Source organism: Bubalus bubalis, chromosome 2, assembly GCF_019923935.1.
Source record: "Bubalus bubalis isolate 160015118507 breed Murrah chromosome 2, NDDB_SH_1, whole genome shotgun sequence".
In the NCBI taxonomy this organism is placed as follows: domain Eukaryota; kingdom Metazoa; phylum Chordata; class Mammalia; order Artiodactyla; family Bovidae; genus Bubalus; species Bubalus bubalis.
This window is the reverse complement of record NC_059158.1, coordinates 38981016-39004767: the sequence shown is the minus strand read 5'-3', so window position 1 is coordinate 39004767 and position 23752 is coordinate 38981016. Positions and strand designations below refer to the sequence as shown.

Below are 23752 nucleotides of genomic sequence, written 5' to 3'. Positions count from 1 at the left end.
GATTATACCAAAAGTGTCCTCCAGATTTGGTGCAACTCACCTGTTTTTGTGTTTTTAAATCTAGCTATTCGTGGATTTACTCTTTATGCTTTTGAACTTTATTAAAGAAGTGGAAAAACAAGAAGAAAGTTCCCTTTGCTTTTTTATGCATATGTCACCCGGCAGCTCAGAACTCAGCGTGGTCATCTGCTGTCTGTGTGCTGAAGACCCCATGGCCTTTGCCACTCTTGTCATCTTCATCACTAAAAACCTCATCTTTCTAAATAATGACCATAATCATAGCACTGTTTTCTTTGATGACTTTCAACTGCTCCCCATTTTTTCAGTTATGCACCGGTCCTCTCCTTGACATCCACAGTCATCCATAATATGACCTCACTTCACTTTTTCTGTCTGATCTCTTCCCTCTATGTTATATTTATCTTAGGGTAAATACACTGGTTTCATCATGTACCCAACCTGCCTTACATCTTTGCATCAGTTATTCTATACCTGCGTGTGTGGTCTCCCCAGTCACAAGTTCGTTTGCTAAAATCCTATCCTTCGAGGTATATCTCCAAAATCACCTCCTAGATAAAGCTTTGCCTGACACCCATCTGGCTCTTCTTTCTCCCTGGCTCGCCTCCTTAGTACTTTGCCTATTTTTATTTCCTCTGTCTCTTACCTTAGTGCACTTTGTATTGTGGTGATTATGTAACTGGCTTCTCTCTATACTGGGTCACAAGCTCCTTGAAGGAAAGGACTGCGTGTCTCGTCTTTGCAATCTGTTCCTGTTCTAAGCTCAATGCCTTGTGGACAGGAGTTGAACAGAATAGAACTGTGATGAATAAAAAAGGGAGAACCAGGGAACAGGGTGTTTCAGAGCAATCACTGGACCTAAAAAGAGCTGGAAGAGGCAGGATATGGAGGGAAGATAATAGAGAAAGTGTGACCAATCGAAGGAAAACACAATCCCCATTTCTTTCCACATGGAGTCCTCTGAGTGATTCGGACATCCAGCCTGCATCCCTGCTCTTCCCATCATCCCATTATTTCCCTCCCTTCTGTGAAAATCACTCCTTTAGACACAGAAGTCATTGCCTCAAAGCAGGCTCATAGGCATTCAACATTTGTTTTTCTACACTTCAGAATAAGTCTGTCCACACCAAGTATTTATTTGTTCTCTCGCTGTTACCTTATAGATAATCAGTTCACACAGAATGAGAAAGGGATGTCTTAAGGCAAACAATAAGATGGTTGGATATATTTGCTTCTTGTGTCCAGGGACATAACTTAATTAACAGAGGGTGCGCTCCAGCTCAGGGTGGAGGAGAGATATTTATAAGAAGTTTTCCTGGCTGTATGGAGTGTTCAGTGCCACTGTGGGCCACGCTGAGCACAAGCATAAGCCCCCAGGCACAAGCCCTGTTTCTGGGGAGAAGGGAGGCAGTGAAAATGCCCAGATGTGCTCTCATGTGTGTGTGTGTGTGTCTGTGTGTCTGTGTATGTGGTTATTGCTTCTGCAATCCGTTCCCCTGCCTTTTTAAAGTGAACTCAAGGTTTGTCAGATTACTCCAGTAGAGAGTGGGCTTGCAAGGCTGGCTCTCCCCTCTTCACCCTTAGAAATGATCTTCTTTGGTGTTAAACAGAGACCGGCTTTCATTGTTCTTATATTGTGGCCTTTCTCTTTCCTTAATCTATGTCTAACTGTGCTTCCCTGGTGGCTCGGTGGTAAAGAACCCAGCTGCATTGCCGTGCAAGAACCAGAGGAGAAGTGGGTTTGATCCCTGGGTCGGGGAGACTCCCTGGAGGAGGAAATGGCAACCCTCTCCAGTATTCTCGCTGGGATAATCCCATGGTGAGCTGCAGTCTGTTGGGGTCACAAAGACTCGGACATGACTGAAGCAACTGAGCATGCACGCATATGTCTAACTATCCTATCAGTGGTTTTGTTAAGGATCTTTCAAATCCAATATAAAAAATGCTTACAATGGAAATAAGGTGACCCTATCGCCTTGACAGTGGCAGTTTGGGGTTTTCATTTGGATATTCATCAATTTATTTCTCCTGTTTTCTCTCTGATATAGGTCTGGTTCAGTGAGAAGATGTTTGAACCGTCGTTCTGTTTTTATACAGGGTATAAAATCCCTGTGTGCAAAACCTTGGATCAGTATTTCGAATACATCCAGTCGTTGCCATCTCTAGATAACCCCGAAGTCTTTGGGCTTCACCCAAATGCCGATATCACGTAAGTTCCCAGCATTTTTTAATTTGAAAGGATATAACCCAGCCTGGCAAAGTCTGTGCACTTCATTTGCTCTCTTAATATCTCTCCTTTCCCTTCTTTTTATTTTACTGTGAGAAACAGTAGTGTTACTTCCTGTCTCCCAATTACAATTTTGTCCTATCCTGGCCTGCTTGCCCATCGCTAAATCCTGCTGCTCCGGGGTTTATGACAGTGTTAAAGCTCTAATTTATGCATTGATTATTTCTCCTCTGTTGTGTCATAAAACCAGTTGGTGTTCTTGGTCTTAATGCCACTGATCTGGTAGGACAGTAGCCTCCTAGTTCTTTGCCTTTTATCTCAAAAAATCTATTAAACATAATGGTCATAAACAGAATGTAAAAGGTTCAGGAGGGCAGAGAGAAGAGGAGGAGGACATGTGTTTCTGCGGGTCCTCTCGGAGATGGCCCCTCTCCCTCTACTCGCTCCCCTGCATCCTTGTGTAAGTAGCTGCCTTGGAGGGCAGGATGCTGTGAGCACGGGTGCAGAGGACACAGACGCAGAGCCCAGGAACAGGGGCTCCGCGTGATGTTCTTGCCCCGGTCACTGTGGTAAGAGGTGGTGAGGGAAGAGATAAGACATGCATCCAGTCCCAGGCCCCTTCTCAGGCCCGTCCTTTGGATGAGGTCTCGCCCCCTACCTGAACCCAAGACCACCCAGCTCCACAGAGAGGACTCCAAGAAGCCCCCGCTGAGAACCTCCCTGGATGTTCATGCCTGGGGCTCAATGACCAAAGACCAGGAGTTTATGTCCAGCAGAGTGGCTCATTTCAGGAAATGGAAGAAACCAAGACTCCTGCTGCAGATTCTAAGCTGTGACAGCTGGGAGGAGTAAGTTGTGCCCTGCTCCTGGTCACTCACCTGCAGTGGCGGGTCCAGCAGGTCCGGCGGGTCTGCGATGGGGCGTGGACATCTCCACCTCCTGGTTCTCTGTCCTGGCCCAACATCCCTGCTCCCACTGTATCTTCTCTCCACCCCGAGCATACTCCCTGCCCCAGCACGAGGCTTGGCCTCCTGGCCTCTTTGTCACTCACATTCATTCTCACCCCTCCACATCCTCTAAACTCTACCACGCCTCTTTTCATCTTCAAAGTCATGGCCGTGACCCCCAAATACCCACAAATGGCCATCACTCATTTCGGACCCCATGACAGAACAGTTATGGCACTTTGGTGGCAGCTCTAGATGTTATTTTAAGAGACTGTTGTAAGTTAGCAGGAGACAGGAAAGAACTGAAGAAATGAAAGGGAATACTCAGAAATCCAGCTGTGAATTAATATCATCTGAAAGAGAGCACACAGGGAAGGAGTTATTTTTAATTAATTAGTTAATTTTTTGGCCATGTGAGGGATGCAGGACCTTGGTTCCCTGACCAGGGATGGAACCTGTGCCCGCTGCAGTGGATGCATGGAGTCTTAACCAGTGGACTACTGGGGAAGTCGTGGGAAGGAGTTTTAATTTAGCTAAGACTTTAGAAACTTGTGTCAAACCACTCCTCTGCCCAGAACCCTCCTGAGGCTCCTGTCTTCACTCCAAGTCAATGCAAGAGCTGACCATGACCTACAGGTGACCTGCAAAGCCCAGTGATGCCATCTGACCCCGACCTATCAGCTGGTCTCCTTTTGCCTTCTCCCTCAATTGCGGTGCTTAGCTCCAGCTTCTGCTAGCTTCCTGTTACTTGGACAGGCCAGATGGCTCCCACCACAGGTCCTTCCTACCATAGAATACACCTCCTGGAACATCCTTCCCCCAGGTATCACTGGGGCTCACTTTTTCACCTCTTCCGGTCTTAATGTCACCTACTCAAAGATGCCTTCCCTGGCTGCCTTATTTAAAAATTGCAAACCACTCCCCAACTCCCACCCCAAACTCCATCCTCCTTGCCTGCTTTTTTCCTGTCAATTGTATCACCAACTCTCTATTCACTTATTTATTTGCTTGTCGTCTATCAACCTGGCTTCCTTTCCTCCCTTTGAAATCTTTATTAACATAAGCTCCATTATGTCTGAAATGTCTGCCTGTTTTCACTACTGTAGCTCCAGGGATAAATAGTGCCTGCTACTCAGGCACTATTTGTTGAATAGTGTCACATTTGTTGAATGTGTCAGCGGTAGTAAATTCTCCTAGGCCGTGGAGAGTCTAATTAATAGAGATAGTCCACAGAAAGATCTCATGAGTTCGAGGGAATGGGCAGAAAAATGGCCAGTAAGTTTTAATGTACTTGTAAATTAGCCATCGAAATGGTTCACTTATAAGGGCTCTAAACTCTGATTCCATCCTCGGCAAGAGCCCCAGGAGCCACATTGGCTGGTACCTAGAGAGTCTGATCCTGTCAGGTACCACAAGATCCTACCAAGGAACATATGAAACCAGGTTGACAGTGTCTCACCCTGGCTTACAGGGATGGCATTCCTATGACTGGATTGCTGTAGGCAGTTTTGGTCACCGGCTCTCAAGAGAGATAAACCAGAGCTAGAAAAGTCCAGAGAAGAGCAACCAAACTAATTCAGATGGGAGGCAATGATAAAGACAAACTATTGTTTTTTTTTCCTTGAACTATTATAAACCCTCATAAAAGTTGCGGGTACAGTGAACACCCATATACGCTTTATCTAGGTTCACCAACTGTTAACATTTTGTTCCATTAGCTTTTCTTTTGTTCTGTATTTATCAGTTTGTTTATTCATCTACAGCTATATTCATACATAACCACATCTATTTGTGTGTGTGTGTTTATGTGTGTGTGTGTGTGTGTGTGTGTGCTGATAGACACTCTGAGTGGGCAGAGATAGGAGATATGTGTTTTTTTAAAACATCATGAGCTCATGGGTAACTCCAGCACCAATACACCTCAGGGCTCTTCCTTGTCCTTGCTCATTTCACACAGTGATCTGCTTTCTCCCACTGGGAGAACTCAGGTTCTCAGCACTTCAGTTTGTTTACTCATTTGCTGCAAAGTACACTGTTATGGAAAGTGGGGTCCAGCTGATCACTGCTCAAAAGCCAATAAAGAGGCAAGTTGGTGGAAAGGAAACTTTGGTTGACTTTGGATGCCAGCAACAGGTGGGGAGGGCGGACGCCTGTCCAAAGGCTGACTCCCTTCCACTGACAGTCAGGGGCAGAAGCTTATATAGACAGAAGCAGAGGGCTACATGTAGAAACAGCACAGTCAGCTCTGACAGTCATCTTAAAATTTGTCATCGGTGGTCTGACCAGCATCATCCTGATTGTTTTAAGTACAGTTAATCCTTAGTTCCAGGGTCAGTTTGTTCCCGTTTCCTTGAGGTTAATTCCCAGAATTGTGGCAGTTTTTGTCACAGCGACAAGCCTAGTCGTCATGTAGTTAAGTTCTTCCACCTGGTGGGGGTTTCAGTATCTGTAAGGCAGCTCACAGGATATGGCTTAGACATTATCAAACTCAGCAGTGGCCACAGGACTGGAAAAGGTCAGTTTTCATTCCAATCCCAAAGAAAGGCATGCCAAAGAATGCTCAAACTACCGCACAATTGCACTCATCTCACACGCTAGTAAAATCATGCTCAAAATTCTCCAAGCCAGGCTTCAGCAATATGTGAACCGTGAACTTCCTGATGTTCAAGCTGGTTTTAGAAAAGGCAGAGGAACCAGAGATCAAATTGCCAACATCCGCTGGATCATGGAAAAAGCAAGAGAGTTCCAGAAAATTATCTATTTCTGCTTTATTGACTATGCCAAAGCCTTTGACTATGTGGATCACAATAAACTGTGGAAAATTCTGAAAGAGATGGGACTACCAGACCACCTGATCTGCCTCTTGAGAAATTTGTATGCAGGTCAGGAAGCAACAGTTAGAACTGGACATAGAACAACAGACTGGTTCCAAATAGGAAAAGGAGTACGTCAAGGCTGTATATCATCACCCTGCTTATTTAACTTATATGCAGAGTACATCATGAGAAACGCTGGACTGGAAGAAACACAGGCTGGAATCAAGATTGCCGGGAGAAATATCAATAACCTCAGATATGCAGATGACACCACCCTTATGGCAGAAAGTGAAGAGGAACTCAAAAGCCTCTTGATGAAAGTGAAAGTGTTGAGTGAAAAAGTTGTCTTAAAGCTCAACATTCAGAAAACGAAGATCATGGCATCCGGTCCCACCACTTCATGGGAAATAGATGGGGGAACAGTGGAAACAGTGTCAGACTTTATTTTTCTGGGCTCCAAAATCACTGCAGATGGTGACTGCAGCCAGGAAATTAAAAGACGCTTACTCCTTGGAAGGAAAGTTATGACCAACCTAGATAGCATATTCAAAAGCAGAGACATTACTTTGCCAACAAAGGTCCGTGTAGTCAAGGCTATGGTTTTTCCTGTGGTCATGTATGGATGTGAGAGTTGAACTGTGAAGAAGGCTGAGTGCTGAAGAATTGATGCTTTTGAAGCGTGGTTTTGGAGAAGACTCTTGAGAGTCCCTTGGACTGCAAGGAGATCCAACCAGTCCATTCTGAAGGAGATCAGCCCTGGGATTTCTTTGGAAGGACTGATGCTCAAGCTGAAACTCCAGTACTTTGGCCACTTTTGGCGAAGAGTTGACTCATTGGAAAAGACTCTGATGCTGGGAGGGATTTGGGGCAGGAGGAGAAGGGGACGACAGAGGATGAGATGGCTGGATGGCATCACTGACTCAATGGATGTGAATCTGAGTGAACTCCGGGAGTTGGTGATGGACAGGGAGGCCTGGCATGCTGCGATTCATGGGGTCGCAAAGAGTTGGACACGACTGAGCGACTGATCTGATCTGATCTGATAGCCCTTGAGGAGGTACTAAAAGTTCTTGACCATGCTTAATGACTGAACTGTTATTATTTAGTCTTGTTGGACTATTTCCCTTTGTTTCTGCATTTTCTCTCTTCTCTGATTAAACTTATTCTTTGGTTAAAGTTTTTCCACAGACAAAAGGCAGGCTGAGAACATGAGGGGAAAGGACTATGGAATACTATTCCCTTTTACCACCAGTACCATATGACCAACAACAGAGGTACCAACTGGAGGTCAAGATTTTTTTGCAGCTCTTTTTGTCCCCTAGAATATATCCCATTGAGAGTGTACAGAGCACTATGTTCAGAAGTTCTTCAGATCATTTTTTCTGTGAGTTTATGCCTTCAGTTGATGTATAGGTACATTCACTTGTTTCTATTTTTATTACATTTTAGGGTTTTTTAAAAATTTTTGTTGATTGTTTTAAATATGTGAAACATGAATATGGCTCAAAAGTCACAGCTATATAATGTGGTTCTTAGAAAAGTCTCAGCCCTCCCACCATTCCCCCTTCTGTCACAGGCAACCAAATGCATTAGCTTCTGGCTTATCTCCTCTGTTTTGCTTTTTTTTTGCTCATACATAAGTATCATATTGGAGAAGGCAATGGCACCCCACTCCAGTACTCTTGCCTGGAAAATCCCATGGACGGAGAAGCCTGGTGGGCTACAGTCCATGGAGTCGCTAAGAGTCGGACACGACTGAGCGACTTCACTTTCACTTTTCACTTTTCACTTTCATGCATTGGAGAAGGAAATGGCAACCCACTCCAGTGTTCTTGCCTGGAGAATCCCAAGGATGGGGGAGCCTGGTGGACTTCCGTCTCTGGGGTCGCACAGAGTCGGACATGACTGAAGCGACTTAGCAGCAGCAGCAGCAGCAAGTATCATATATATTCTTATTATCCTTTCTCTCTGATACAAAATTGCCATTATGTATATAATTATATATGTAACTATATATATACATATATGTTTATATATATTGCCATATATATTTGTGTGTGTCTCACTTTTTTCACTTAACAATGATCCTGTAATTATCTACATGGTCATAGGTATCTTCCTCATTAAAGGTGCATCTCAGAGATATCATTTCAGACTACCACTATAAAACAAGCCACATGATATTTTTAGTTTCCTGGTGCATATAAATGTTATGTTCACACTAACCTAACTGTAGCCAATTAAGTGTACAGTAGAATTATGTCTAAAAAAACAAATGTACCCATCTTAATTTGAAATAGTTTATTGCTTTAAAATGCCGACCTTTATCTGAGTCTTCAGCGGGTCATAGTAGTAACATCAAGGGTCACTGATCACAGATCGCTGTAACAAATACAATAAAATAATAATAAAAGTTAGAAATATTGTGAGAATTACCAAAATGTGACTCAGAGATATGAAATGAGCAAATGCTGTTGGAAAAAAAATGGTGCCAATAGACTTGACTGACACAGGGTTTTCACAAACCTTCAATTTGTAAAAATTACAGTCTCTTTGAAGTGCAAAACACCAAAGCGCAGAGAAACAGATATGCCTGGGTCACATGTATTATAGTTCATTTATCCATTTTCCTGTGGATGGGCCTGTTGGTTGTTTCCAATATTTTGCTGTCTCCTGTGGTTCCTCAGTTAATAATCTCATGCTTATGGTTTTCCCATGTTGTTAGGGATGTATTTTCCATGGTAAATTGCTGTGGGTGGGATTGCTAGATCAAGGATTAATGAGTATTTCCAGTTTCCCTTACAGAGGACACTGTTTTACAGTCTCACCAACATGAGACATACAGTGTCACACAGTCAACAGTATGATTCAGTCAGCAGAGTGTTGGTGAAGCTATTTTTCACCAATATGACTAGTGACAAATGGCTTCTCAGCATAGCTTTATTTCCTCTTATTTTAAGTGAAACTGAGCACATTTCCCCTATATTTAAGGGCTGTTTGGACTAAGAGGCCATCTTGGAGACCCTGTGAATACACGTGTGTAATGATACCAGCAGAGATTAGGGATGATGACAGATGGAGGGGGTAGAGTGAAGCTGAGAACCAGCCCCACAAGGAGACCGATTTGGTGAATACAGAGCAGTGACCGAGAGTCTTCTGTGGTTTCCATCTGTATGTTGCTGCTGCCTGCTGGACAGAGAGGACATGGCGAGCTTTCTTTGTCATGTGACAAGTCTCTCTTAGCCCTCTCCAGAGGCTCATCTGCCGCTGCTGGCAGGTGTGCTCCAGATTCAGTAAGCTGTCTTTTCCCCAAATTGAGCACCAGGATCTTGCAACCTCTCATCACCCTGAGTGAGGTCACATACAAAGTGCTGTAGCTCTGCCTCGCATGGAGGACTATTTCTGCCAGAAGCAAATAGCTGGTGTGTAAGACGTGTGACTCTCCTCTTATCTCTCTCCATTCTGAACTTCCCTCTTTAGTCTGTCCTAGGGTCTTCCCTAGGGTCCCCCTCTTTCCAGGGACCTTGGCCCATTTCTGTCTCCTGCTCAGTTCGGAAGCTACACCCTGCTTTGGTCATTTTCTTAACCTCTGAGTGAGCTTTGTTCTAGAGTTGATGTTTCTTCCCTCTGGTCTCTGAAATATGTGGTGACTGTATTCCTGGCCTCCCCCTTGCTGGCCACTGAGCCCACCTTCTTGGAGGGCCGTGCTCCACCGCCTCACTGTTCCCCCACCGACCACCAGGAGGCAGTAAGCAATGACGGTCAAAAGGGTGTTAGTTGCTCAGCCATGTCTGACTCTGCGACCCCATGGACTGTAGCCCGCCAGGCTCCTCTGTCCATGGGATTTCCCAGGCATTTCCCAGTATTTCTCCAGAAATACTCAAGTGGATAGCCATTTCCTTCTCCAGGGGGTTTCTTCCTGATCCAGGAATCGAACCTGGGTTTCCTGCATTGAAGGCAGATTCACAGATGGTAACATCTGTGAACATTCACAGATACTCAGATGGTAACATCTGAGCCACCAGGGAAACCCATAAACTTCCCAGCTAAAAACCTACCCCTGGTCTCCTCCCAACTACACCCTTCCCACACCAAATAGAAGTGACTCTCCACGTTCTACGTGCGATGAAAGAGGTAAAGGATTCCCTGTTATCCCTGGTCCGGGAGCCGAGATGGTGGAGGAGTTGGGAACAGGATTGCACTGGAGTTGGGGGGTGGCCGGTGGAGGGGGGCGGAGAATTACAGAGTCCTGTTTGGGTGTGTTGAGTTGGGAAAGATGATGGGATGTGTCTGAGGGGAAAGACAGTGTATCATGTGGACTGGAGCCAGGTGAGAGGTTTGATCGCATTTGTACAGAGACAACAGTTGTAACTAGAGAAGTGGTGACCTGTCTAAGATGTGCTAACCGAATCTGTGTGGATGTCACCAGCTAGAGGAATCCTTACTAGTTTTTCTGACTGTCCACCATGTACAACACCACTCTTGCTTCCAGACAGGCCCAGCGGCTGTAATTGGGCCACTGTAGAGAACCTGTTGATGGGAATCTGTACTCTAAAGTTAGTATCCATACATTTGAGAGAAGAAGGAAATTTGGGGGAGGGGGGACCATCTCCTCGATCCTGCTTAAGCATGCCCGATCCCTGAAGTAGAGGGGGGACATCCAGCTGAATAAATGCTTTTAAATAAAATCTCTCCCAAGAGCTTAGATACCTTAGTGATAGGAACCATAAAAAAATGCATATTTTATTCCCATTTTATTATCTAGATTTATAAGATACCAAGTACTCTGCACATTCAACTGCCTCAATGTCAGAAACAATTATTTTCACTCTTGTAATCATTAGCAGTTAGGCATATTTTTCTACCTTCTGAAATTTATCAGATGTCTTATTACAACTTTTATGTTCATTTCCATTCAGGATAAATTTAACTGTATTCCCTTTAGTTTTGGCTGACTTTTGAGCTTCAGCTTTTTATTAAAAAATTTATGCCCATTGATATTTCATGTGTGAAGATATAGATAAATCTAGGCTGGCTTGGATATGACAATGCACTAATAGCTCATTAGATGGTTAATTGTGTATTTTATAGACCGTTCTGTTTTTTTGTGTGCATTTTATTTTTCATGACCCCTGACTGTCCCACCCAACAGAGATGACCTAGACATCTCCCTCAAATCACAAAGCTGCAAGTCCAATGTGAACTGCAAGTCCCATGTTTACTCCAAAGAGAGATTTTCTTCTAGAAGTGACTTGGGACCAAAGCTCATGGAGTATCATAGTTCCTGTTCTTCATCTCAGAGCTTTCATAGGGACAGTTTTCTTGAAAGCCCTTGGGCTTTGAGACATATAGAGATATTCACAATTCTCCATTCTAACCAGCTAACTAGGCTTCTGCCTTTCCTATCTTTACAAACAGAAAACACTGTGGAAAAAAGGAATGTAAGCTGTACAGCCCCGGCATCCTGTGCCTAATAAAATGTGTGGTGGGGATGCGATCTGGAGAGTTTGTCCAGCTCCTGTGCAAAATTGGTCATCTTTTCAGGGGTTTGTCCCCCTCATCCATAGTGTGAGGACTATTTTCAGATCCCCTCATAAAAAAAATGAAGTCGTCCACCATGAAAGTGATTTCTTAGGTGAAATCTAGCAGCAACAATTCCATCGGTCCCTCCCTGGAGAGCTGGTGAACGCGACTGGTGCCAGCCAAGAGCAAGAGAGTTGTGTCTGCGCTGGTGTGCCCTGTTGGCACCCAGCCACTGGTGCAGAGCATGTTTCCAGAAAAGATTCAAACTGAAGGGGAGCCGAGAGAGCTCCTGAGAATCCCGGATATGGAGTCTTTCCCCTTTTTTATTTGTAGCTAGAACAGGTAGGGAGAATGAGCTCGGGTTTTCTTAGTATGCATGGAAATTTACTGTTGTCTTCTTCTCTGTAAACTTTAAAGGTCTCTGTTTAAATTTAATCATGTTTAAATTATATCTGATTCTCTTGTGTTTTGAGGAATGCGTATATATATATATCCCTTTGTATGTGGGAAGGTGCCTGGAAAAAAATGGACAGTAATGATAATATACTATACTTTTACCATAAGAAGGAACAAATAGTTAAATTTTCATGCCCTTTAAATATTGGAGAATTGTTTTCCTTTATATTTGAGATTTAATGCAATCCAAACTAGTTGGCCTCAATTCAATAAACAAATATTTATTGAGAACATATTCCCTAGCCAGCCTGGGGATACAAAGATCAGTAAGGCTCAGTCCTTGGCCTTGGAGCTCATCATCTATTAGGGAAGATAGATGAGTGGCAAATAGTTATGCAGTGTGATATGGTTAACTCTAAAATCAGGAGGTATTATTCATGCTGCTATGAGAGCAAAGGCAAAGGAGCAGTAAATTCCAACTTGGGGGTTAAAGTAAGCTAGTGAGACAGTCCACATTGGACTCACACCTTAAAGGATCTGCAGGAGTTCTCAGGTTAGAGAAGGGATGGGGAGGAGGTGACTACTGTGTGCCGGGGGTGGGGGTGAGGTGAGGAGGCTGCAGAAGGACAGAGAGCAAGTAAAGAGGAAGATGATGAGCTGGAAGGATGCATACGTATATGGAGTCATCAAGTTGTACATCTGCAATATGTACAATTTAAAATAAATAGAGACTTCCCTGGGGATCCAGTGGTTAAGAATCCACCTTGCAATGTGGGAGACATGGGTTTCGGTCCCTGGTCAGGGAACTTAGATCCCACAAGCCACGAATCAACTAAGCCTGCATAACCGCAGTTCCTGAGCCCGCGTACTCTGGAGCCTGAGTGCCTCAACTAGAGAGTCCATTTGCTGCCAGGAAGATCCCGCATGCCACAGCTAAAATCCAACGCAGTCAAATACATAAACTAATATTTAAAATAAATAAACACTTGAGCTCAGTGAGAGAAAAGACACAGATTGGGGCACCTACACAAAGGGACAATCCAGAGACGGATATGACGTGTGTAGGGAACCGAGTCCTTTGTACCTAAAGCGTGGGAAGGAGGGGCTTGAAGAGAGGTGTCCCCTGACCTTGAGGCTGAAGCAAATGCAGAGATTGGCTTTTGAAGCTTTTGGGTGTCACTCAAAACAGTTTAGGGCAGTTCTGAAGGCAGTGGGGATGAAGATGCTGGGATTTTCTAGATGGATCCTAGCAATGATTTAGACGTAGGACTTAGAAACCAAGAAGCACTGGGGAATATGACATCAGAAGAAGGCTATTTCTGAATTCATAGATTGAGCAGCTGGATGAAGACATCGATGTTGTCAAAGGAGATGGGGCAAGAAACAGTTGAGGTGAAGGGAAAAGGAGAATAAAACAATGAGTTAGGTTTGGGGTTTGTTTGACTTAGGAAACAGAGAGCCCAGGAGTCAGTGGAAATGTGGGTACACGGAGTTCATGATAAAGTCAGAGATTTAATGTTGTATTAATATTTCATGATGCTCGGTAAATTGACAATGATACCTACATCTTGCCTAATACAGCCATTCAGCACATATTCTATCTTCACTGTATCTAAAGCTACAATGAGATCTTGGAATACTCTGAATCGTGTAGAAATTTAGATTTCTGGAAAATGCATATAATAGCATGTGGCTCCTTCACTTTTGCTAACTTCATGTTGTTGTCCCATCACCTTTTTTCATAGGATTTGTTCCCCCTTCAGAGTTATTTTCATTTTTCTTATACTTTGCATGACTTTTTTGGCATATGTGAAATTTTTTTTAACTTTTTTTTATATTGGAGTATAGTTGATTAACAATGTTGTAATAGTTTGGGGTGTACAGAAAAGTGATTCAGTTATACATGTACATGAGTCTATTCTTTTTCAAATTCTTTTCCTGTTTAGGTTGTTACATAACATTGAGCGGAGTTCCCTGTGTTATACAGTTGGTCTTTGTCGATTATTCATTTTATTTTTTTAATTTAAATTTATTTATTTTAATTGGAGGCTAATTAATTTACAATATTGTATTGGTTCTGCCACACATCAACATGAATCCGCCACGGGCGTACACGTGTTCCCCATCCTGAACCCCCCTCCCACCTCCCTCCCTGTATCCTCCCTCTGGGTCATCCCAGTGCACCAGCCCCAAGGATCCTATATCAAACCTGGACTGGTGATTTGTTTCTTATATGATATTATACATGTTTCCATGCCATTCCCCCAAATCATCCCACCCTCTCCCTCTCCCACAGAGTCCAAAAGACTGTTCTATACCTCTGTGTCTCTTTTGCTGTCTCGCATACAGGGTTATCGTTACCATCTTTCTAAATTCCACATATATGCGTTAGTATACTGTATTGGTGTCTTTCTTTCTGGCTTACTTCACTCTGTATAATAGGCTCCAGTTTCATCCACCTCATTAGAACTGATTCAAATGTATTCTTTTTAATGGCTGAGTAATACTCCATTGTGTATATGTACCACAGCTTTCTTATCCATTCATCTGCTGATGGACATCTAGGTTGCTTCCATGTCCTGGCTATTATAAACAGTGCTGCGATGAACATTGGGGTACACGTGTCTCTTTCAATTCTGGTTTCCTCAGTGTATGCCCAGCACTGGGATTGCTGGGTCATAAGGCAGTTCTATTTCCAGGTTTTGAAGGAATCTCCACACTGTTCTCCATAGTGGCTGTACTAGTTTGCATTCCCACCAACAGTGTAAGAGGGTTCCCTTTTCTCCACACCCTCTCCAGCATTTATTGCTTGTAGACTTTTGGATCGCAGCCATTCTGACTGGCGTGAAATGGTACCTCATTGTGGTTTTTATTTGCATTTCTCTGATAATGAATGATGTTGAGCATCTTTTCATGTGTTTGTTAGCCATCTGTATGTCTTCTTTGGAGAAATGTCTGTTTAGTTCTTTGGCTCATTTTTTGATTGGGTCATTTATTTTTCTGGAATTGAGCTGCAGGAGTTGCTTGTATATTTTTGAGATTAGTTGTTTGTCAGTTGCTTCATTTGCTATTATTTTCTCCCATTCTGAAGGCTGTCTTTTCACTTTGCTTATAGTTTCCTTTGTTGTGCAGAAGCTTTTAATTTTAATTAGGTCCGATTTGTTTATTTTTGCTTTTATTTCCAATATTCGATTATTCATTTTAAATACAGCAGTGTGTACATCTCAAACCCGAACTCCCAAACTATTCCTTCTCCCCACTCTTCCCCATAGTACAATTTTTAAGCCTGGGATAACACCATTCTTCAAAGTTTAGGAAGGGGTTGCAAGTGTCTTTGGTGCCATTCTACCAGAATATTTTGCTCTCTATTCATATGTTCAACTGTGTGCACGCTTGACATGTTCATCTTCCAACTTTTAAAATAAATATCTTTCGGGATATTCTAAAACCCCAACATCTAAATAGAGGTTATTCAACAAAAATTAATTTAGAGATTAAAATTTTATGTAAAATTACACAAAATCCATTTTGATTTGTTAAAAATCACCTCCTACCTTATTGGGCCTTCCTGTGTGGTTCATATGCTTAAAGATCATGTGGAGTTAATACCTTAACTCTGGTTGGATTACAAACATTTACTGGTCTGACACAGGACCCTCGTAATTACTGTATCTGACTCAAAATCCAGTTGTAAAGCCTGGGTCCAGATGCAGCTATCTCAAGCCATGACTTTCGGAAAGGATGCAGTTGTTTGGACATGCAGGTTTGCGTCCCGATGCCGGTCAATCAATGAAAATGCTGAAGACAGAAGCGTCTCCTCCATTCTTCGGCTGGTTTCCTAAATGAATTAAAGGCTAGCTGAATAGAATTCCCTCTGTTCACAAGATACAATTTTTCTTTTTTTTTCTTTTTTTTAAATTTTATTTTATTTTTAAACTTTACATAATTGTATTAGTTTTGCCAAATATCAAAATGAATCCGCCACAGGTATACATGTGTTCCCCATCCCGAGCCCTCCTCCCTCCTCCCTCCCCATTCCATCCCTCTGGGTCGTCCCAGTGCACCAGCCCCAAGCATCCAGCATCGTGCATCGAACCTGGACTGGCAACTCATTTCATACATGATATTTTACATGTTTCAATGCCATTCTCCCAAAGGATACAATTTTTCATAAGCAGAGAATCCTGGATAATTTTAGCCGTAGCTCCTTAAGATTCTGCCTGTTAGTAGGGTGTTTCATGAAAGGTTGTTTAATTCACACCTAGAGATAAAGAAAGAAAAGTAAGACTCTCATTCCATATGCTGTAAGAAAAGGCAGAAGAGGGATTTTTTGTGGAGCATAAACGTTACTAGGGATTTGTAAGACATATTTTAAGGAACCTAAAGCATTTCTCGCTGATTCATCTCTGTTGAGTTCTTAACCCTTGTGGTGGGCTTTGTATCTAAGGGCATATATATTTTTTTTTTCTATTTTTCAAAATGAAAATGGTTTTAATACTCTTTATTTAAAAAAATCTTACTTTTTCATTGAGAAAAATTAGCAATACAGAAAATAGAAAGCCCAAAAGTAATAATCACATTAAAAAAAACTCATCATACCAAAGTTTTTCTATTACTATACACTTGATATTATCAAGAAAAAATTAGATCATACCGTATGCTTTTGTACTATGCTATTTCATTTCATGGGCCTTCCTGGTAGCTCAGATGGTAAAGAATCTGCCTGCAATGCAGGAGATCTGGGAAGATCCCTTGAAGGGAATGGCTACCCACTGTGGTATCCTTGCCTGGAGAATTCCATGAACAGAGGAGCCTACCAGTTTCCTCTGTCCAAGGGGTTGCAAAGAGTAACACAAGCTGAGTGAATAACACTTTTCACTGAATAATATCAATTCAGTAACTCTACCTTATCAATTAATATAGAACTACATCACCATTTTTACTAGATGTATAGATTTTTATAGAGCTTGTTTAGGATTTATTGTTACAAATACTGTCATAAACAGTCTTGTACATATATCGTTTTATATTTGTCTGATTAGTTTTAAGCCAATTTATTAAATGTTGAATAAAATACAGGAGCATTTATAAGATACAAAGAATAAATACAAAACATTGCCTTTTTTATATTGTTTCTATGCTTTGTTTCTTTTCTTCTTCATCCTTTTTGATCTTTTGCTGAATATGAATTTTTCTCTTTGTGTTTTCCCCCTTGGCTAGTTTGGAAGTTATGTACTGTGCTTCTGTTCTTTTTCTGATTACCCTAGAAATTTTAACATTAATTTTTAATTAAACCTAAAACGAACTTCTTTACCCTCTTCTCAATTAAATTCTTAGGCAACTTTAACTACATTACTCCTCTCCTGGCATTTCAGCATTTTAATTTTATCTTTTTTCTTTTCTAACACCACAATGAAACATGTAATTGTTGTTTTATACCATAATGTTTACCCATGCATGGACTTATTCTTTTCTACATCTCAAATCTTCCATCAGAATAATTATCTTCCTTTCTGAAATATACATTTTATAATTTCTTTCACTGAGAGTCTGTTGATTGTAAACTTTTTTTTCCCTGCAAATGTCTTATTTTTCCCTTCTTTTTTGAAAAATAGCTTTATTGAGTTATAGTTTGTCTGTCATAAATTCATTCATGTTAAGTGGACAGTTCTCTAATTTCAGAATATTTCCATTACCCCCAAAGAATTCATGAGCCCATTTGTAATCAACTCACACTCCCACCCCCAGGCTCAGAGCACCACTTATCTACTTTCTGTTTCTATAGACTGGCCTTTTCTGGACATTTCCTATATCTTGAAATCATATACTATGTGTCTTTTGTGTATGGATTCTTTCATTTAGCATAATGTTTTTAAAGTTCATCCACATTTTAGCATGTATCAGTGCTTCATTGCTTTTGATTGTCAAATGATATTCCAATATATTTATGAATAAAATGGGCCTCCCAGGTGGCACTAGGGGTAAAGAACCTTCTGCCAGTACAGGAGACATAGGAGACACAGATTTCATCCCTGGGTCGGGAAGATCCCCTGGAGAAGGGCATGGCAACCCACTCCAGTTTTCTTGCCTAGAGAATTCCATGCACAGAGAAGCCTGGCAGGCTACAGTCCAGAAGGTCGCAAAGAGTCAGACACGACTGAAGCGACGTAGCACTCACATATGAATATATCACATTTTGTCTGTCCATTCAACAGTTAATGGGCATATGGGTAGTTTCCGCTTTTTGACGATTATGAATAATGCTGGTAGAACATTCACAGGCAAGTCTTTGTGTGAACAAGACTTTTCATTTCTCTTAAACAGACATCTAGGAATATAATTATTGGGTCCGATAGTTAATCTATCCCTAACATTTTAGGGAACTGCTAACTTATTTTCCAAAAAACCTGCACCAATTTACAATACCCTCCAGTGATTTATGAGGGCTTAAGTTTCTCCACATTGTTGTCAGAATTTGTTATTATCTGTTTTTTTAAAATTATAGCCATTCTTATAAATGTGAAGTGGTATCTCATTGTGGTTTTCATTTGTATTTTCCTAGCAAATAATGAGGTTGAGCATCTTTTAATGTGTAACTGGCTGTCAGTACAACTACTCCATTTGCGGAAATTTCTGTTCAAATCTTTAGCCTTGCCCTCATTCATGAAAGATAATTTTGTTCGGGATACAATTCTGTATTTACAGTTAATCCTAGCACACAGTTTACTGTTCTTTCCTTCTGGCTTTCCCTGGTGCTATTGAGGAATCAGTTGCCATTTCCTTCTATATAATTTCTTTTTCTTTCTGATTGCTCTTAAGATATTGTCTTTGTTTTTGATGTTCAACAATTCAATAGTGATATGTCTCACTTTAGTTCAGTCGCTCAGCTGTGTCTGACTCTTTGCGACCCTGTGGACTGCAGCACGCCAGGCTTCCCTGTCCATCACCAACTCCCAAAGTTTGCTCAAACTCATGTCCATCGAGTTGGTGATGCCATCCAACCATCTGTTCTCTGCTATCCCCTTCTCTACCTGCTTTCAATCTTTTCCATTGTCAGGGTCTTTTCTAATGAGTCAGTTTTTCATATCAGTTGGTCAAAGTATTGGAGCTTCAGCTTTAGCATCTGTCTTTCCAGTGAATATTCAGGACTGATCTCCTCTAGGATTGACTGGTTTGATCTCCTTGCAGTCCAAGGGACTCTCAAGAATCTTCTCCAACACTACAGTTCAAAAAGATCAACTCTTTGGTGCTCAGCTTTCTTTATGGTCCAAGTTTCACATTCATATATGACTACTGGGAAAAAACATAGCTTTGACAAGATGGACCTTTCTCGACAAAGTGATACCTCTGCTTTTTAATATACAGAGACATATTAAAGAGAGACACATGACCAATGTCTAGATCGGTCATGGCTTTTCTTCCAAGGAGCAAGCATCTTTTAATTTCATGGCTGCAGTCACGATTTGCAGTGATTTTAGATCCCAAGAAAATAAAGTCTGTCACTGTTTCCATTGTTTCCCCACCTATTTGCCATGTAATGATGGGGCCAGATGCCATGATCTTCGTTTTTTGAATGTTGAGTTTTAAACCAGCTTCTTCACTCTCCTCTTTCACTTTCATAAAGACGCTCTTTAGTTCTTCTTCACCTTCTGCCATAAGGGTGCTGTCATCTGTGTATCTGAGGTTATTGATATTTCTCCCTGCAATCTTGATTCCAGCTTGTGCTTCATCCAGCCTGGTATTTTGCATGATGTACTCTGCCTATAAGTTAAATAAGCAGGGTGACAATATACAGCCTTGACATACCCCTTTCCCAATTTGGAACCAATCCATTGTTCCATGTCCAGTTCTAACTGTTGCTTCTTGAACTCCATACTGATTTATCAGGAGGCAGGTAGGGTGGCCTGATATTCCCATCTCTTGAAGAACTTTCCATAGTTTGTTGTGATCCACACAGTCAAAAGCTTTGACATAGTCAATAAAGCAGAAGTAGATGTTTTTCTGGAATTCCCTTGCTTTCTATAATCCAATGGATATTGGCAATTTGACCTCTGCCTTTTCTAAATCCAACTTGAACATCTGGAAGTTCTCAGTTCCTGTACTGTTGAAGGCTAGCTTGGAGAATTTTGAACATTACTTTGCTAACGTGTGAGATGAGTGCAGTTGTGCAATAGTTTGAACATTCTTTGGCATTGTCTTTCTTTGGATTTGAATAAAAACTGACCTTTTCCAGTCCTGTGGCCACTGCTGAGTTTTTCAAATTTGCTGGCATATTGAGTGCAGCAATATAAAAGCATCATCTTTTAGGATTTGAAATAGCTCAGCTGGAATTCCATCACCTCCACTAGCTTTGTTCATAGTGATGCTTCCTAAGGCCCACTTGCCTTCACATTTCAGGATGTCTGGCTCTAGGTGAGTGACCACACTATCGTGGTTATCTGGATCATTAAGATATTTTTTATATAGTTCTTCTGTGTATTCTTGACACCTCTTCTTAATATCTTCTGCTTCTGTTAGGTCCATACCATTTCTGTCCTTTATTGTGCCCATCTTTGCATGAAATGTTCTCTATTATCTCTAATTTTATTGAAGAGATCGCTAGTCTCTCCCATTCTATTGTTTTCCTCTATTTCTTTGCATTGATCACTGAGGAAGGCTTTCTTATCTCTCCTTACTATTCTTTGAAACTCTTCATTCAGATGGATATATCTTTCCTTTTCTCCTTTGCCTTTTTTTTAAATTTTTATTTTATTTTTAAACTTTACAATATTGTATTAGTTTTGCCAAACATCGAAATGAATCCGCCACAGGTATACCCGTGCTCCCCATCCTGAACCCTCCTCCCTCCTCCCTCCCCATACCCTCCCTCTGGGTCGTCCCAGTGCACCAGCCCCAAACATCCAGTATCGTGCATCGAACCTGGACTGGCAACTCGTTTCATACATGATATTAGACATGTTTCAATGCCATTCTCCCAAATCTCCCCACCCTCTCCCTCTCCCACAGAGTCCATAAGACTGATCTATACATCAGTGTCTCTTTTGCTGTCTCATACACAGGGTTATTGTTACCATCTTTCTAAATTCCATATATATGTGTTAGTATACTGTATTGGTGTTTTTCTTTCTGGCTTACTTCTTACTGGCTTACTAATAGGTTCCAGTTTCATCCACCTCATTAGAACTGATTCAAATGTATTCTTTTTAATGGCTGAGTAATACTCCATTGTGTATATGTACATTTGCCTTTTGCTTCTCTTCTTTCCTCAGCTATTTGTAAGGCCTCCTCAGACAACTATTTTGCCTTGCTGCATTTCTTTTTCTTGGGGATGATTTTGATCACTGCCTCATGTACAATGTCATGAACTTCTGTCCATAGTTCTTCAGGCAGTCTATCAGATCTGATCTCTTGAATCTATTCATCACTTCCACTGTATAATCATAAGGGATTTGATTTAGGTCATACCTTAATCGTCAAGTGGTTTTCCCTACTTTCTTCAATTTAAGTCTGAATTTGGCAATAAGGAGTTCATGATCTGAGCCACAGTCAGCTGCCGGTCTTGTTTTTGCTGACTGTATAGAGCTTCTCCATCTTCGGCTGCAAAGAATATAATCAATCTGATTTCGGTGTTGACCATCTGGTGATGTCCATGTGTAGAGTTGTCTCTTGTGTTGTTGGAGGAGGGTGTTTTCTATGACCAGTGCATTCTCTTGGCAAAACTCTGTTAGCCTTTGCCCTGCTTCATTCCATACTCCAAGGCCAAACTTGCCTGTTATTCCAGTTATCTCTTGACCTCCTACTTTTGCATTCCAGTCCTCTATGATGAAAAGGACATCGTTTTTGGGTGTTAGTTCTAGAAGGTCTTGTAGGTCTTCATAAAACCATTCAACTGCAGCTTCTTCCTCATTAGTGGTTGGGGCATAGACTTGGATTACTGTGATACTGAATGGTTTGCTTTGGAAACAAACAGAGATCATTCTGTTGTTTTTGAGATTGCACCCAAGTACTGTATTTCAGACTCTTTTGTTGACTATGAGGGCTACTCCATTTCTTCTAAGGGATTCTTACCCACGGTAGTAGATATAATGGTCATCTGAATTAAATTTGCCCATTCCAGTCCATTTTAGTTCACTGATTCCTAAAATATTGATGTTCACTCTTGCTATCTCCTGTTTGACCACTTCTAATTTACTTTGATTCATGGACCTAACATTCCAGGTTCCTATGCAATATTGTGCTTTACAGCATTGGGCTTTACTTCCATCACCAGTCACATCCACAACTGGGCGTGTTTTTTGCTTTGGCTCTGTCTCTTCACTCTTTCTGGAGTTATTTCTCCACTCTTCTCAAGTAGCATATTGGGCTCCTACTGACCTGCGGAGTTCGTCTTTCAGTGTCATATCTTTTTGCCTTTTTATACCATTCATGCAGTTCTCAAGGCATTCCCTTCTTCAGTGGACCATGTTTTGTCAGAACTCCAGCATAACCCGTCTGTCTTGGGTGGCATTGTTCATAGTTTCATTAAGTTAGATAAGGCTGTGATCCATGTGATCAAACTGGCCAGTTTTCTGTGACTGTGGTTTTCCTCTGTCTGCCCTCTGACTGATACGGATAAGAGGCTTGTGGAATCTTCCTGATGGGAAGGACTGGCTCTGGGGGAATCTGGGTCTTATTCTGATGGGTGGGGCTATGCTCAGTAAATCTTTAATCTAATTTTGTGTTGATGGGTGGGGCTGTGTTCCCTCCCTGTTGTTTGGCCTGAGGCCAAACTATGGTAGGGGTAATGGCAGTAACGGTGCCCTCCTTCAGAAGGACTTAGGCCAGCACTGTCGTATACTGGGCCCCTGGCCCCACAGCAGGTCACGGTCAATCCACGCCTACACCAGAGACTCCTGGACACTCAGAGGCAGGTCTGGCTCAGTCTCTTGGGAGGTCACTACTCCTTTCTCCTGGGTCCTGGTGAGCACAAGGCTTTGTTTGTGCCCTCCAAGACTTTGTTTCCCCAGTCCTGTGGAAGTTCTGTAATCCAATCCCACTGGCCTCCAAAGTCAAATCCCCTGGGGTTTCTCAGTCTCTTTGCTGGATCCCCAGGTTGGGAACTCTGTTGTGGGTCCTAGAACTTTAGTAACAGTGCATAAACTTCTTTGGTATAATTGTTCTCCAGTTTTGGGGTCATCTCCTCGGTGGCCCTATGGTGGGGCTAATGGCGACCTCCTCCAAGACGACTTTACACTGCCCGCCGTGCCTCCCAGGTCTGCTGCAGCGAGAGGCCCCGTCCCCGCGGCAGGCCACTGCTGACCTGTGACTCCACAGGAGACACTCAGACACCCAAAGGCAGGGTTGGCTCGGTCTCTGTGGGGTCTCTGGGTCCTGGTGCACACAAGGTTTTATTTGAGCCCTCCGAGAGTCTCTGGTGGCTGTGGGGTTTGATTCTAAATGTGATTTCACCCCTCCTATCATCTTGTCGGGGCTTCTCCTTTGCCCTTGGATATTGGGTATTTTTTTTGGTGGGATCCACCATTCTGCTGTCAGTGGTGGTTCAGCAGTGAGTTGAAATTTTGGAGTTCTCTCAGGAGAAGATGAGAGCACATCCTTCTACTCCACTATCTTTGTGCTATGTCGATATGTCTACACGTGGGTTTCTATTTACTTGTTTGTTTTTCCTATTTAGGATGCATTGAGTTTCCTGAACTTGAGGATTCAAATCTTTCATCAATTCTCAGTCATTATTTCTTCAGTTATTATCTCTTTCTAATTCTCCTTCTTCTATCTTTCTCAAACTTTTCTAGAAGTATGTTAGAATGTACTACTTTAGCCTATATGCC

General features: G+C 42.1%; 1 protein-coding gene across 1 annotated transcript in view; it reads left to right on the top strand.

Annotated features, from left to right (window-relative positions):
• The window catches only part of DNAH8 (dynein axonemal heavy chain 8), a 332077-nt gene that overhangs the window by 283410 nt on the left and 24915 nt on the right, over positions 1-23752 (top strand). Inside the window, exon 87 of the mRNA XM_044930509.2 lies at positions 2067-2227. Within this exon, the coding sequence (XP_044786444.2) occupies positions 2067-2227 (161 nt within the window). The remainder of the gene's footprint in view (positions 1-2066; positions 2228-23752) is intronic.